The sequence below is a fragment of the Microcaecilia unicolor genome, chromosome 11 (assembly GCF_901765095.1).
Source record: "Microcaecilia unicolor chromosome 11, aMicUni1.1, whole genome shotgun sequence".
NCBI classification, from domain to species: Eukaryota; Metazoa; Chordata; class Amphibia; order Gymnophiona; family Siphonopidae; genus Microcaecilia; species Microcaecilia unicolor.
In genome coordinates this window covers 129,111,819-129,129,132 of record NC_044041.1, presented here as the reverse complement: position 1 = coordinate 129,129,132, position 17,314 = coordinate 129,111,819, and the positions used below count along the sequence as shown (strand labels likewise).

The window sequence follows — 17,314 nt, the reverse complement described above, 5'->3', positions numbered from 1 at the left end:
GGAGTCATCAGCATAGAGATGGTAGGAAAAGCCATGGGATGAGATTAATGAACCAAGGGAAGAAGTGTAGATAGAAAAGAGGAGGGGACCAAGAACAGAACCCTGAGGTACGCCGACAGGCAGAGGGATAGAAGTAGAAGAGGATCCACCAGAGTGAACACTGAAGGTGCGGAGGGAGAGGTAGGAAGAGAACCAGGAAAGGACAGAGCCCTGGAATCCAAGTGAGGACAGGGTATCGAGGAGTATGCTGTGATCGACAGTGTCAAAAGCAGCGGAAAGATCAAGAAGAATGAGGATGGAATAGAGACCTCTGGATTTAGCCAGTAATAGGGCATTGGAGACTTTAGTAAGTGCAGTTTCGGTTGAGTGGAGAGGGCGAAAACCAGATTGTAGTGGGTCAAGAATAGCATGTGAGGAGAGAAAATCAAGGCAGCGGTGGTGAACGGCACGCTCAAGTAATTTGGAGAGAAAAGGGAGGAGGGAGATGGGTTGGTAATTAGAGGGACAAGTAGGGTCGAGTGAAGGCTTCTTAAGGAGAGGTGTGACCACAGCATGTTTAAAGGCAGTAGGGACAGTTGCAGTGGAAAGTGAGAGGTTGAGAATGTGACAGATAAAAGGAATAAGAGCAGGTGAGATGGCATTAAGAAGGTGGGTGGGAATGGGATCAGAGGAACAGGTGGTACATTTTGAGGAAGAAAGGAGAAGTGTAGTTTCCTCTATAGTAACTTCAGGAAAGGAGGAAAGGGAATGAGGGGAAGGAGAGAGAGGGGAACGGACTAGTGGAGGGAGAGGTGGCGAGGTAGAGAATTCAAGGTTTATCTTTTGAACCTTGTCGTGAAAGAATTCAGCAAGGGTCTGAGGAGAAAATGAAGGGGGAGTTGGGGGAGGGGGCACCTTGAGGAGAGAGTTCAATGTGGTGAAGAGAAGTCGAGGGTTAGAGCCAAGAGAGTTGGTCAGTTGGATATAATAATCCTGTTTGGCAGATTGGAAGGAGCAGATTGGAAGGAGGTCAGCATGAACTTAAAGTGTAAGAAATCAGCAAGGGCCTGAGATTTCCGCCAGAGGCGTTCGGCGGAGCGGGTACAGGAACGTAGGTAGCGGATATTAGAAGTCAGCCAAGGTTGGGGTTTTGTACGCCTTATAGGACGGTTCATCAAAGGTGCAAGAGTGTCTAAGGCAGAGGATAGAGTATTGTTGTAAGAAGAAACAGCCTCATTGACAGATGTGGATGGTGCCACAGTAGAGAGGAGGTTTGAAACATGGGAGGATAGAGATGAAGGGTCAATATCGTGAAGATTCCTAGATAAATTAGATAAGCCCCCTCCCTACCCATCTTCAAATCCTTGCTTAAAGCTCACCTCTTCAATGCTGCTTTCGGAACCTAACCTTTCGAACATATAGGCTGCCCCAATCTGTCTGACCTATCAGATTGACTGAACATTTGTCTTTTAGATTGTAAGCTCCTTGAGCGGGGACTGTCCTTCCATGTTAAATTGTACAGCGCTTTAGAAATGTTAAGTAGTAGTAGTAGGAGGATAGAGATGAAGGGTCAATATCGTGAAGATTCCTAGATAAATTAGATAAGATAGGACGGGACTGGGAGGGAGGAGATTTAAGTGTGAAAGTTATAAGATGGTGATCAGAGAGGGGAAGATCAGAGGCAAGGAAACTAGAGGGTGAACAGTTGGAAGAGAAGATGAGATCAAGACAGTGACCATTTTGATGAGTGGGGGAGGTGGAGCATAGTTGGACATTAAAGGAGGATGTTAAAGCGAGTAACTTGGAAATATAAGAGTTGGAAGGATCAATAGCAGGAATATTAAAGTCACCAAGGATGAGAGAGGGGGAGGAAGGATCATAGAAGAAGGCAAGCCAGGCATCAAAGTCACTGAGAAAGGATGAAAGGGACTTATCAGGGGGACGATAAATGACCGCTATTCGAAGAGGCAGAGGAGAGAAAAGCCGGATAGAGTGGACTTCAAAGGAGGAAAAACAGTGAGATTGAGGTGGAAGAAGGGGTTGAAATCTGGAGGAGGGAGAGAGAAGTAGTCCAACACCGCCCCCGCGACCAGCAGGGCGAGGAGTATGTGAAAAAAGGTAACCGCCATGGCAGAGGGCTGCGACTGAAGCAGAGTCATCAGGGCAGAGCCAGGTTTCTGTTATGGCAAGCAGATGGAGGTAACGCGAGATAAAGAGGTCCTGGATATAGGGGAGTTTGTTACAGATAGAGCGGGCATTCCATAGGGCGCAAGAGAAGGGCAGAGAAGAGGAGGGGAGTAGAGGAATAGAGTTGAGGTTAGAGAGGTCGCGGTGGGATCTGTAGAGTTGGGATAATAGAGATCCTTGATCTCTTTGTAACATTAATTGTATCTCTACCCTGGATACAAGTGCAATAAATAAATAAAATAAATCATTGGGAGGCCCGAGAAGGAGCCCCCTGATGAGAGGGGGTGTCAGGTTCTCAGGTTCAGAGCCCGCGGGGCCAGGCTCTGGAGCAAACGTGAGCCCTTGAGCTGCTGACGAGGAGCGACAGCAGCAGGCAAAACCCACCAACCAATGCTGGGCAAGCACACCGGCACCGGCAGGGACTGCAGGCACCGCCCAGCGAGCCGGAACACATGGACTGGAATCCCCCGGACTGGAGGACACAGGACTGGAACACTGGACTGGAGCACACCGGACTGGTCCACACAGCTTCACCTGCACTTAGCTACTAAGCCCCCCAGAAGTTGAGCTCCTGGGTTCGAGTAGCCGACAGGACTTACTGGATACCGGATGACATAGGGACCAGGACTGGAAACAGAAGTGCTCCTAAACCTAAACTGATCTACGTGCTCCCAAGCCCTAAACCAGCAGGAGTGTTCCTAACAGTAAACTGACAAAAGGACTTCCTAAGCCCTATACTAAACAGGAGCTCCTAATCCCTGCTCAAGAAAGGGACTTCCTAAGCCCTAAACTAACAGAGCAGGGAACTAAACACAAAGCTAACACAGGTGCTACTAAGCACCAAGCTACAAGCAGAGCTTTACACTAATAAGCTAAACACAGAACTAACCAGCTACCTAAGCACTGCTCTAGCAAGCTAGATACAACTAACAAGGTGCTTCCCAAGCACTACTCTGGCAAGCAACCAGAAGAGCTCCTAGCACTAAAAGGGAAGACAGGGGAGCCACAAGGAAAAAGAAGGGAAGCTAACACATAAGCCAAAAGTGATTCTAAATCACCAAACACCAACAGCAAAGACTGCAATGCTCCCAATAGCACAAACACCAGAAGTACTTCTAACAGCAAACTCTGCAGTGTTCCTAACAACACCAAACCCTGAAGTACTTCTATCAGCAACAGAGCTTCCAAAGCCCTACACACAGCAATGCTTCCAAAACCAAGAGGGAAAAGCAGGGGAACCATAAGGGAAAAGCAGGAAAGCTAAACACACAGTCACCAGTGCACACTGCACTAACACTAACCTGGACCTTAGCAAAAGCAAGCAGGGAAACTAGACACAAAGTCAGAAGTGCACACTGCACCACCCTACCTAAAGCAAACACCACTGTTGCAAAGGCCCTGAAGGAAACAACACCACTTCCTTATCAAGGCCCTCCCTGATGATGTCACACTCCCTAGACATAAGCAAAAGCACACTGACCCAGAGAGGCCCAACCCACACCAATGGAAAACCGTGAAACACTTGAAGCCAGTACACCGCACCTGGAGTATTGTGTTCAGTACTGGTCTCCGTATCTCAAAAAAGATATAGTAGAATTGGAAAAGGTACAGCGAAGGGCGACGAAAATGATAGTGGGGATGGGACGACTTTCCTATGAAGAGAGGCTGAGAAGGCTAGGGCTTTTCAGCTTGGAGAAGAGACGGCTGAGGGGAGATATGATAGAAGTGTATAAAATAATGAGTGGAATGGATCGGGTGGATGTGAAGCGACTGTTCACGCTATCCAAAAATACTAGGACTAGAGGGCATGAGTTGAAGCTACAGTGTGGTAAATTTAAAACGAATCGGAGAAAATTTTTCTTCACCCAACGTGTAATTAGACTCTGGAATTCGTTGCCGGAGAACGTGGTACGGGCGGTTAGCTTGACGGAGTTTAAAAAGGGGTTAGATAGATTCCTAAAGGACAAGTCCATAGACCGCTATTAAATGGACTTGGAAAAATTCCGCATTTTAGGTATAACTTGTCTGGAATGTTTTTACGTTTGGGGAGCGTGCCAGGTGCCCTTGACCTGGATTGGCCACTGTCGGTGACAGGATGCTGGGCTAGATGGACCTTTGGTCTTTCCCAGTATGGCACTACTTATGTACTTATGTACCCACACAGGTGCAGTATAGTGAAACAATTAGAGCCCTGCTGCTGGAAGCTGCCAGCACAGAGAGACAGAGCCAGCTCAGAAAGGACAGAGAAAGAAACAGAAGCCAGCTAAGAAGCTGACTCCCAGGAAAGAGGTAAGTTTGAGAGGGGTTCAGACCCCAATCATAACAGGGGGTCCAGCCGGACGCTTCTCGCTGCGTAAGGAAGAACGCTGCCCAAAACAAGGACGCTGAAAGGCTGTGTTGGACCGCCCCGCGTGATACCGTCGCGTCTCTCTGAAACGTGACCTCGCGGCTCCCTGCCTGGAAGTAGACTTGGGTCTATCCTCTGGAAAACGCTGAGATTTGGAATCCCCCAAATCTTTAACAATCTTTTCTAGTCTTCCCCAAAAAGCAATTTCCCTTGGAAAGGCAATTTAATGAGCTGTTGCTAGAGGCCATATCTGTGGCCCAATGATGGAGCCACAGAAGACGCCAAGAGGAAACAGTCAAGGCCATGAGTTTGGCCGAAGCACGGACGAAATCATACAAGGCATCCACCAAGTACGCCAGCCCAATATCCATCAGCGACATCTGAGGAGTTTCCGGCATCGAATCCATGACAGAATGTAGCCAACTGAGACAAGCTCTAGCCGCATAAGAACTACAAACAGAAGCTTGAAGTGTCAAAGCGGCCACCTCAAAGGCACGTTTTAAAGAGGCCTCTAGCCGTCTGTCTTGCATATCATAAGTACATAAGTATTGCCATACTGGGAAAGACCAAAGGTCCATCGAGCCCAGCATCCTGTTTCCAACAGTGGCCAATCCAGGTCACAAATACCCGGCAAGATCCCAAAAATGTACAAAACATTTTATACTGCTTATCCCAGAAATAGTGTATTTTCCCCAAGTCCATTTAATAACGGTCTATGGACTTTTCCTTTAGGAAGCTGTCCAAACCTTTTTTAAACTCCGCTAAGCTAACTGCCTTTACCACATTCTCTGGCAATAAATTCCAGAGTTTAATTACACGTTGAGTGAAGAAAATGTTTCTTCGATTCATTTTAAATTTACTACATTGTAGCTTCATCGCATGTCCCCTAGTCCTAGTATTTTTGGAAAGCGTGAACAGACGCTTCACATTTACCCATTCAACTCCACTACTATTTTATAGACCTCTATCATATCTCCCCTCAGCCGCCTTTTCTCCAAGCTGAAGAGCCCTAGCTGCTTTAGCCTTTCCTCATAGGGAAGTTGTCCCACCCCCTTTATCATTTTCGTCGCCATTCTCTGCACCTTTTCTAATTCCACTTATCTTTTTTGAGATGCGGCGACCAGAATTGAACACAATATTCGAGGTGCGGTCGCACCATGAAGCGATACAAAGGCATTATAATATCCTCATTTTTGTTTTCAATTCCTTTCCTAATAATACCTAACATTCTATTTGCTTTCTTAGCCGCAGCAGCACACTGAGCAGAAGGTTTCAACGTATCATCAACGATGACACCTAGATCACTTTCTTGGTCCATGACTCCTAACGTGGAACCTTGCATGACATAGCTATAATTCGAGTTCCTCTTTCCCACATGCATCACTTTGCACTTGCTCACATTAAATGTCATCTGCCATTTAGACGCCCAGTCTCCCAGTCTCGTAAGGTCCGCTTGTAATTTTTCACAATCCTCCCGCGATTTAGCGACTTTGAATAACTTTGTGTCATCAGCAAATTTAATTACCTCACTAGTTACTTCCATCTCTAGGTCATTTATAAATATGTTAAAAAGCAGCGGTCCCAGCACAGAGCCCTGGGGAACCCCACTAACTACCCTTTCTCCATTGAGAATACTGATCATTTAACCCTACTCTCTGTTTTCTATCTTTTAACTAGTTTTTAATCCACAATAGAACACTACCTCCTATCCCATGACTCTCCAAGTTCCTCTGAAGTCTTTCATGAGGTACTTTGTCAAACGCCTTCTGAAAATCCAGATACACAATATCAACTGGCTCCCCTTTATCCACATATTTGTTCACCCCTTCAAAAAAATGTAATAGATTGGTGAGGCAAGATTTCCCTTCACTAAATCCATGTTGACTTTGTCTCATTAATCCATGCTTTTGAATATGCTCTGTAATTTTGTTTTTAATAATAGTCTCTACCATTTTGCCTAGCACAGACGTCAGACTCACTGGTCTATAATTTCCTGGATCTCCTCTGGAACCTTTTTTAAAAATCGGAGTTACATTGGCCACCCTTCAATCTTCCGGTACCACGCTCGATTTTAAGGATAAATGACATATTTCTAACAATAGCACCACAAGCTCATTTTTCAGTTCTATCAGTACTCTGGGATGAATACCATCCAGTCCAGGAGATTTGCTACTCTTCAATTTGTAGAACTGCCCCATTACATCCTCCTGGTTTACAGAGAATTCATTAAGTTTCTCCGACTCGTCAGCTTCGAATACCATTTCCAGCACCGGTATCCCACCCAAATCTTCCTCGATGAAGACCGAAGCAAAGAATTAAATTAATCTCTCCGCTACGGCTTTGTCTTCCCTGATCACCCCTTTTACTCCTCAGTCATCTAGCAGTCCAACTGATTCTTTTGCCAGCTTCCTGCTTTTAATATACCTAAAAAAAATTTTTACTAGGTGTTTTTGCCTCCAACGCAATCTTTTTTTCGAAGTCCTTCTTAGCTTTCCTTATCAGTGCTTTGCATTTGACTTGACATTCGTTATGCCGTTTCTTATTATTTTCAGTCGGTTCCTTCTTCCATTTTCTAAAGGGTTTTCTTTTAGCTCTAATAGCTTCCTTCATCTCACTATTTAACCACACCGGCTGTCGTTTGGTCTTCCGTCCTCCTTTTTTAATATGCGGAATATATTTGGCCTGGGCTTCCAGGATGCTGTTTTTGAACAGCATCCACGCCTGATGTAAATTTTTGACCCTCGCAGTCGCTCCTCTAAGTTTTCTTTTCACCGTTCTTCTCATTTTATCTTAGTCTCCTTTTTTTAAAGTTACACGCTAATGTATTTGATTTCCTATGTATACTTACTTCAAAGCTAATATCAAATCCGATCATATTATGATCACTGTTATCAAGCGGCCCCAGCACCATTACCTCCCGCACCAGATCATGCGCTCCACTAAGGACTAGGTCTAGAATTTTTCCTTCTCTTGTCAGTTCTTGTACCAGCTGCTCCATAAAGCTGTCCTTGATTTCATCAAGAAGTTTTACCTCCCTAGCCTGTCCCGATGTTACATTTACCCAGTCAATATCAGGGTAATTGAAATCAACCATTATTATTGTATTGCCCAGTTTGTTTGTGTCCCTAATTTCCTTTAACATTTCTGCATCCATCTGTTCATCCTGGCCAGGCGGACAGTAGTACACTCCTATCAATCCATAGTGATTCCAAGAAGTGTTTTGTTTCCTGCAGAATTTTCAATTTTCTTAGTGACTGCCGTCACCAGGGCATCCACCCTAGGTAGAGCAAACTGCTCTAAACTGTCCTCTGAAACCGGATACAGCCTGGCCATGGCCCTGGCTACTTTCAGCCCCCCATCCAGATCCGCCCACTGGGCCGAAATCAACTCTTCAATAGCTTCATGTACCAGAAAGGCCTTAGAAGGTTGTCTGGTACTAGCCATCTTGGGGTTGACTGCCTGAGAAGCCGCAACCTCAGGGTCTTCTATATTCAGGGCTTCCAGCGCCTGAGAGATAAAGGAGGCCAACTCCTCCTTATGGAAAATCCTCACAGCAGAAGAGTCCTCCAGTTGGTCAGTGAGGACACCGTCCTACACGTCCTCTACCCCCGTCTGCTCCGAGAGAGCCACCACGGAGGGAACTGCAGGCGACTGTATGCAGGACCCCTCCTCAGACCCCCCCCCCCCAAAAAAAAAAAAATCTAGGCTTTTTAAGGGAGGAGAAATCCTCTGGGGAAAAACCCAAAATCTCTTGGTTACCCCCAGACCCCCTGAGAGGATCAAAGGCCGAAGCTGTCGCAGCCACGTGAGTGGGGGGAGGCAAGGCCCTTTTCAACAAAAACGCCTGATGGAGTAGCAAACTAAACTCTGGTGAAAACCCCTCCCCCGCAACGGAGGAGGTCGCAACCATGGCACCTGCACCACCGCCCTCAGTGCCTGACGGCCCCCCGACTCCCCTACCAGTGGAGAAGAAGCTTTGCCCAAAACCGCTACCGGAGCCGTCTCCGCGACTGATCGCAAAATGGAGCGAGAATCGCCAGGCTCCGGGCGGGAAAGCACACTCTCAGGGAGGGCCACTGCTCCGTTGAGTCCCGCCAAATCAGCGAACCCTGCGCTACAAAGGCCCGCCGCTGAACGCCGTTTCCCACATCGGGAACGCCGTTTTACCGCCTCCGCTGCCATCGCCCGCCCCGAACAGGAACCCAGCAGGACTTACCCCGGACCGGGAAAGCGCAAGAACTGACAGCTGAGCCGAAGAAAAAAACTCTCCGACTCCACTTCGAGGCAGGCTCAGACAAGCAAGCAATAGAAAACAGGACTCGGACAGCAGTAACACAAACCTGCTCTCAGCAAAAACACACTTCCCTGTGCTTAAATTCTATGGTTCCCTTTTTTTGTGTGTGTGAGGAGGCAGAAACAAACAGGGAAGGAAAGGAACAGCAAAAGCCTGTTCAGAGGGAATTTGAGGTGCAGCAGGGACCCAGCAACTGAGTATGCTGCCAAAGAGGCCACCACCAGTCCGCCACTCCCAGCTCAAACTGGCCACCGGCCCAAGAGCACCCTCAGAGGTCTTGGGCCCAGGAGCTAGAGAAAAGCCGTCTACCAACTGCTGAGATAGAGACATACTAACTGAGGAAGGAGCTGGCCGTATGGCATCACTGCCTTTAGTTTGTTTATCTCTATCTCCACCTGCTGGTAGGCGGAATTAACCCACTGCTGCATCTGCTGCAAGTGACAAGGATGTTGCTATTACAGAGACATGGTGCAATGATTCTCATGAATGGGATGCGACCATACTAGGCTATAATCTTTTAGGGAAGGACAGGGAAGGCCAAAAAGGTGGAGGAATGGCATTGTTTGTGAAAAATATCAGAATGGCTGAAATGCAGGGGACCTGGGGAAAGGAAGAAGCAATATGGATCGTCCTGGAAAGAGAAGATAGAATTTGTATCCAAACAGGTATCTACAGACCTCTAGCACAAATGGAGAAACTGGACAAGGATCTGATAGAAGATATCCATAAGCTTGGTACGAAAGGGGAGGAACTATTGCTGGGAGATTTCAACTTGCATCCTCTCAGCTCCATGGAAGAAACAACATCCCTGGTCTCTCATGGTGGTGGGGGGGGTGGGGGGAGAGGGGGGAGATGGACACACACATGCAGAATTGACAGTCCCAAAGAATTCAAGATCTCCGCCGAGGGTTCTGTCGGATAACATCACCCAGATTTGAGAAGATAATGTCCTGTTTGTTTTCAGAGAAAATGATATTTATCATTTTTTCAGTGCTTCTAAAAGGACAAGACAGAGTGGAAGCTGTATTATGACAGTTTTCAAAGGAATTTGCCCAGGGAACTTCTTATTTGCTGGGTAAAATACCCGGACTGAAAAAAACTTCCCTTCACTCAGTATATATACGCACAAGTACATAGGTACCAGAGGACTTCTCCAAATTTTCATAGGGACACTTTATTTCTATGACAGACTCAGAAGCATGCACTCCCATTTCAGACACATGAATGCACGCATGCGCATGTTCACTCTCTTCAGTCACATGCACACTCTCTCTTTTTCTCTCTTCTGTCCTGCTGCTCATCTACTCGTTACAGTCAATGACACCCACAACCAGGTCTGCCCACCATTATGTAAAGCTTTGTATTTGGTACCAGCTCTTTTTGTCGGTCTGCAGGAGGCCTTTCACATTTACCCCACTCCTACTCCTTCTCAATAAGCCCTCTTACCCCAGGACACTCACTGATTTCACCATCTCTCTCCAATGCCCCATACAGAGTTCAGTCTCCAAAGAGCACTTGCAGCTCAGCCCCTCCTCCCTGTGACTGGAGCAGCCCTCTCACTGGCTGGATCCTACCACAGTCTCTGTACTGGAAGAGGAGAGGATTGGAGAGCTATTGAGGGGCATAATCGAACGCAAACGCCTATCTCCATGGGCGTTAATCTCCGAGAACGGGTCCGTGAAGGGGCGGGCTGAACCGTATTTTCGAAAAAATGGATGTTTTTGAGCTGGGCGTTTGGTTTTTTTTAGCAATAATGGAAACTAAAAACGCCCAGCTCAAAAACATCTTAATTCGAGCCATTTGGTCGTGGGAGGGGCCACGATTCGTAGTACACTCGCCCCCCTGACATGCCAGGACACCAACTGGGCACCCTAGAGGTCAGTGCGGTGGACTTCAGACAACGCTCCCACATGCATAGCTCCCTTACCACGGGTGCTGAGCACCCAACCCCCCTCCCCCAAAACCCACTACCCACAAATGTACAACACTACCATAGCTCTTAGGGGTGAAGGGGGCAACTACAGTGGGTTTTGGAGGCCTCCCATTTACCAGCACAAGTGTTACAGGTGGTGGTGGGGGGGGGGATGGGCCTGGAGCCACCTGGCTGAAGTGCACAGCGGTACCCACTAAAAGTGCTCCAGGGACCTGCATACACACAGGCCTCTAGGACTTGCATTGGCACACCAGTTGACACCTGAAGACTAATCTCTCCGAAAACGTCCTTTATTGGAATAACCGCGTTTACTCACAGTTAACTGCAGATCAGAGGTTGTGCCCCACTGGCAACGAGTCTCCCTGGTACTGAGATTAGCAGTAGGTCAGAGCTGGCAGAATGCTGTACAATGCCCTCTTTCAGCCACATTCAAGGTAAGAACTAAGTTCTCTAACGTGGCTAACACAGGAAAGGGAACTAAAACTGGCTTACAAAAATGGCCACTACCGCATGGACTACAATAGGAAACACAACAGGGCACACTCTGACCCAGTAGGCAGGGGGAAAAGCACCATGGGAGAAGAGCCTACCAACTACCAACATTGTGAGACTGTAACACAAGCTAATGAAATCACGGAGGCCAATACCCTACACCCACCACAATGCAATGCTGATGTGACCCTGTACTGCACCCGAGAGCCACATCTGATCCAGGGAAAGGCTGTGACAGGATCGAACACATTCTGCTGTCATGGAGGTGGGTACGGCATTTGAGGCTGGCATACAGGCTGGGGAAATAGTTTTTAAAGTGGGTTTTTTTTTGGTGGGAGGGAGTTAGTGATCACTGGGGGAGTCCGGGGACTTCATCCCCGATTCCCTCCAGTGGTCATCTGGGCAGTTGGGGCACTTTTTTGGGACTTGTTCGTGAAAAAAAAGGGTCCAAAAAAAAGTGACCCAAAATCGCAGTAAAAACCCTTTTTTTTTTCCCCCCCGATTATCAGCTACAGACGCCCATCTCTCCTCGGCTGATAACCACGCCCCAGTCCCGCCTCCGACATGCCCCCGTCAACTTTATTCGTTTCCGCGACGGAGTGCAGTTGGAAACGCCCAAAATCGGCTTTCGATTATACCGATTTGGGCGCCTTTGCGAGAAAAACGCCCATCTCCCGATTTGGGTCGAAATATAGGCGTCTTTCTCTTTCGAAAATAAGGCGGATAGTGTACTAAACTCTGAAAAAAATCAGGTCACTTTATCATCATTCTGACTTCCAGACAGTTCATTTAGAATATGTAGAAAACTGAAAAAATTCAAACAGTTGGTAACCCTAGCCTCCTGTGTCCTGAGCACATCTGAATGACCCTCCCCCCCCCCAAAAAAAAAAAACCTTTGGGCCCTAGGCATATACCTAGTTTGCCTATGCTTTAATCCAGTTTTGCAAGTACACCATAACCAGCGCCTATCTCCAATCTAATTCTTTGAGCACCCATCACAGAAATTGATCAGATTTGTATGGCACAATCTTGGTTTGGTAAAGACTTAGGGAATAACAACCATTCTCAGACATTCCTATCTCATCTCTCTCTATTACTAGGTTTCAATTTGTCATTTTCAAATTTAGCTCATTGATTGAATTTATGCTTATGTTTAGTCACTTTACTATTGCTATGCTGTTAACAAAATTGTAAGTTTTATGTTAAAATGAACCTGCTGTACGCCACCTTGGGTGAATCTCTTCATAAATTAAGTTAATAAATCCCAATAAATAAATAATGAATAATATCTCAATTTATCCTGCTGTGGTTACTTACCTTGGGCAGATTTGGGATGAATTTGGTGTCTCCAAAAGATTTATAGTTGCCCATATTGGCAAATACTCCAGCAGCGTAGATTAGGAGAGCCTGAGGAAAGAAGAAAAGACATTAGGCCATTCTGCCCCTTATCTAGATTTTCATTATTACCACTGGTAAGAAAATCAAACTCCCCAGCTGTTATATTCAGTGGTGTAGAAAAACAGAGTAATGGGATAAAGTCAGAGAATGGGAATAAAGCACATTGGGTGTGACCTGAGTAGTTACAACTTTAAACAACAGAAATACGATTGCATACTGTGATGGATTTTTATCACAACTGGTTATCAATAGAAATCAAACAAAATAAAACATGGAAAAGAAAATAAGATGATACCTTTTTTATTGGACATAACTTAATACATTTCTTGATTAGCTTTCGAAGGTTGCCCTTCTTCGTCAGATCGGAAATAAGCAATTTGCTTATTTCCGATCTGAGGAAGAAGGGCAACCTTCGAAAGCTAATCAAGAAATGTATTAAGTTATGTCCAATAAAAAAGGTATCATCTTATTTTCTTTTCCATGTTTTATTTTGTTTGATTTCTATTGATAACCTTAAGAGTGGACTAACACAGCTACCACACTCCTCTACTTATATCACAACTGGGAAAGGCAGAAGGAGAAGGTTGAAAGGTCACATGAATGACACAGGAAAGAAAGAAGCAGATGCTGGGATGAATTTGGAACTTTTATATACACATCTGCTAAGAGGAAGGCTCTATACTGGGCAGACTGGATGGGTCATTTGGTCTTCATTTGCTATTATTTACTATGGGGATAATTTTCATTAGTGGCAGTGTTTTAATTTAAACTCTGGCCGTGGTGTTTAAATTAATACATACATTCAGCGGTGTTGAATATATTTAGTAAAAAGTGTTTGCAACTAGTTTAGGTCTGCTACTCAATGGTGGGGAGAAGGAGCCTAATGGTTAGAGCAGTGTGCTGAGAACCAGGGAAACCAGGGTTCAAATCCCACTGCGGCTCCTTGTGACCTTGGGCGAGTTACTTAATCCTCCATGTGCCTCAGGTACAAACTTAGATTGTAAACCTTCTAGAGACAGGGAAATACCTAACTGTACCTGAATATAACTCATCGTGAGCTTCTTCTGAAAAAGAGGCTCCTGCTCAGTTAAATTGCACTGGTCATCCCACCCGCTAATATTCAGTGGCACTATTAGAACTGGCCGCTGCAGCACTATCCAGTCAGTGTTGGGGCAGTCTGCAGGCAGACTCATGGACAAGCTCTAAGTCATCTGGGCACCTCAGATATTCAATGCCAGTGCCTGAATAGCTAACTGAGCACGTTAGACTGCATATAATGCTATCTTAACTATGCCTAGTTAGCTATCCAGCTATATTCTGAATAGTGGCCATAGCCAGATAATTTCTGGGCGCCTCCAAACATCTGGATATTCAGTGCAGGTATCCGGTCGGGTGCAAGTACTGAGTGTCTAGACCTAGTAAAGTCTGCGGCAGTCAACGCCTACAAAAAGTATGCCTCATTTGGGCTGAATACTGTTTCCACAAATATTGAACGTTGACCCTATGTTACCATGTTATTGACACGTGCAACAACCATATAAACCAGGTGCCTCTACCTAGATCATTAAACACACTTGAAACCGCCCCATTCAAACATGTGAAAAGTCTGGTGAAAACACACCGACAGATATACATGTAGGAAAACATACATAAGAAAGATGTGTGATCACCATCAGGCAGACATACAGGCCTCAGAGCACACACAAAACATTGGAATACCTGTTGCTCATCCTCAGTCAGCCCCAGAGAGGTGGCCAGCTTCTTCAGCTCCTTAGGCCCCTGTGCTTGGAACAGCCGGATCAGAAGAACATAAATGGCAGGAGACTCGGGGGACGTCTGAAGAAGCACAATCAAACCGCCGTACCAGGATGCCCGTGAGAGGTAGTGTGCATACAGTCGCTCGGACTTTGAGAGCAGCTGGAAGGCCTCCCGGCAGTCTAGGCAAGATATGCCAGTATCATTGGGAAGGATGTACTGAGAGTTGTCCATGGCGAGGAAGGAAGGAGTGAAGTAACCCAACTGATAGACAAATCGTGTCTAAAAGACAAGAGACCCAGAATGATTATATTTATAGCACACCATAGCAAGAGACAAATCAGTCACAAGCTCATGGTGTTCCTGTCCCCAACCTTTACACCCCCTGGATGTTAGCTGTTTCTAAGCATTTTTTAATTGAAAAATATTCAAGCTAAAGTAGTAAAGAGAGAAAACATAAGTGAGGCAAGTTTTAACTTGTTAACACACTTGGGAAGCAATTCTACAACTGGATGATTCCATTTACGAATGTAGGAGCCTCCCGGGTTCTGTTATAGAATACTAGTATATTGATGCACCTAACATTTAGCAGTTATACCAAACACAGAACTGGTGTAAGTGAGGGCACCTTAATATGGAAGGGGCACGTGTAATTTGCAGACATACTAAGTTACATGCATTCAGTGTGACACGCATTCAGACCCCTTTTCCAGCTCACACTCTATTGTGCCATGATCTTACACATTGCTGCAGGAGCTAATCTGGAATCTTTAGTATTTTGTTAACCTACTCCTGCGGCCGGGTATATCATTTTCTCCTCTCCTGCCCCAATGGTCCTCCATACTTACTTGTGCCAGTAGCACTGCAGAAATGTAGCTTCCAGCAGGTATGGGTCCTTTCTTCTGCCATGTCCCACCTCCTCAGACTTCCTGTTAATGGGGGCAGGGCAGGGCAAGGCAGAGGGAAGATTGGGCCAGCAAGAAGTAGTCTCTTCAAAACTACTGGCAGAAGCAAATTTAATGGACTACAGGGGCAGGGCAGAGAAAGTGAGAGAGTGTGCGTGTGTTTGGGGGGGGGAGGGGGATTAAGAAGAGATGCCAGGACCTGTGGACAAAGAAGGGAGAGAGAGAGAGAGAACATTTGATGGACCCTGGGGAGGAGGGCAGGAGAGACAGAGAGAGTGTGTTGCTGGTCTGGGGAGTGGGGGGGACGACGACAAGAGGGAAGATAGAAAGAGGGAGAGATACTGGTATGTGGGGAGGAGTTAGAAGAAGATAAGGATGGGAAAATTAGGTTCTTACCTTGGTAATTTTCTTTCCTTAAGTCATAGCAGATGAAGCCATTACGTATGGGTTGTGTCCATCAACCAGCAGGGGGAGATAGAGAGCACTCAACGTTTCACAGTGCCTCATGGCCAGCCAGCTCCACTGCCTCTTCAGTATTTGAAGCTTCCAAAGCAGTATGGCAAACTGCAATGGGAATAACATGAACTTTCCTCACAGCGAACGATGGCCCCTTAACAAGGGCATGAACTCAAAAGGAAGGAATGAACACATCCTCCTGGAGGGAATAAACTCGTCCTCCTTATTGTATAACTGGAGGGGATACACGCAACCTCCTGGAGGGAATAAACTCATCCTCCAAAACATAAACTGGAGGAAATGGACTCATCCTCCTATAAGTGAACATGAATCCTGAAGATTGTTTTCTAACTTTCTCCCAAGGAAGGAACTTCAGGAAACAAGAACAGAACCTGAAACAGATTCACAGCATACAGACAATCATACAGGGAGGGCTCATGGCTTCATCTGCTATGACTAAAGGAAAGAAAATTACCAAGGTAAGAACCTAATTTTCACTTCCTTGTCATCAAGCAGATGAAGCCATTACGTATGTGGTGTAACAAAGCAATCCCTATATAGGGTGGGAACAGGTCACACCACGCGCTAGCACTTGTGCTCCAAAATGCGCATCCCTCCTAGCAGCCACCTCCAGCCTGTAATGTCGGACAAAAGAGAGCTTAGAAGCCCATGTTGCTGCACTGCATATCTCTTGACGAGAGAGTGCTCCAGTTTCAGCCCAAGAGGAAGAAATCGCTCTGGTAGAATGCACCTTAAAGGCTACAGGCGGAGACCGGCCGGCAAGCAGATAAGCTGAAAAGATAGTTTCTTTGAGCCAGCGGGCAATAGTGGCTTTAGATGCTGGAGACCCTCTGCGAGGACCTGATAGCAAAACAAACAGATGATCATAGATCCTGAAAGAGATAGTAACTCGCAGATACTGCAGCAGAGTCCTGCGCACATCCAACAGGTGCAACTGCCCAAAAGATTCTGGAAACTCCTCCTTATCAAAGGAGGGCAAGAAAATAGGCTGGTTTAGGTGAAACGCTGAAACCACCTTAGGCATGAAGGAAGGCACGGTCCTAACCGTGACCCCGGACTCTGAGAATTGCAGAAATGGGTCTCTACAGGACAGCGCCTGGAGCTCACACCCATCTCGCCGAAGTAACGGCCACAAGAAAAACGGCCTTTAGTGTCAAATCTTTCTCCGATGCTCGCCAAAGCGGCTCAAAAGGAGAAGCCTGCAGGGCCTTCAAAACTAGCCTCAGGTTCCAAGCTGGACAGGGTGCTCGCACGGAAGGCCGGAGCCGAAGCACCCCACTAAGAAACCATGCCACATCTGGATGAGCAGCTAAAGACACGCCTTCAACCTTACCACGAAGGGAGGCCAACGCTGCCACTTGCACCCGCAGGGAATTATAGGCCAAGCCTATTTGTACACCATCCTGCAAAAAGTCCAGAATCGGTGAGACAGGAGCCGCTTTTGAAGCACACCAAATCCTGGCATAAGCCACGGAAGTGGAACGCTTGCGGGCCTGCAGAAGAGTGGAAATGACTGTGTTTGAATAGCCTTTGTCCCTCAATTGCGC

General features: G+C 46.5%; 1 protein-coding gene across 1 annotated transcript in view; it reads right to left on the bottom strand.

Annotated features, from left to right (window-relative positions):
- Positions 1-17,314, bottom strand: part of DPP3 (dipeptidyl peptidase 3) — a 128,729-nt gene that overhangs the window by 75,243 nt on the left and 36,172 nt on the right. Inside the window, exons 2-3 of the mRNA XM_030218168.1 lie at positions 14,350-14,667; positions 12,550-12,639 (exon numbers count right to left, since the gene is read on the bottom strand). Of these exons, the coding sequence (XP_030074028.1) occupies positions 12,550-12,639; positions 14,350-14,619 (360 nt within the window). The 5' untranslated portion in view covers positions 14,620-14,667. The remainder of the gene's footprint in view (positions 1-12,549; positions 12,640-14,349; positions 14,668-17,314) is intronic.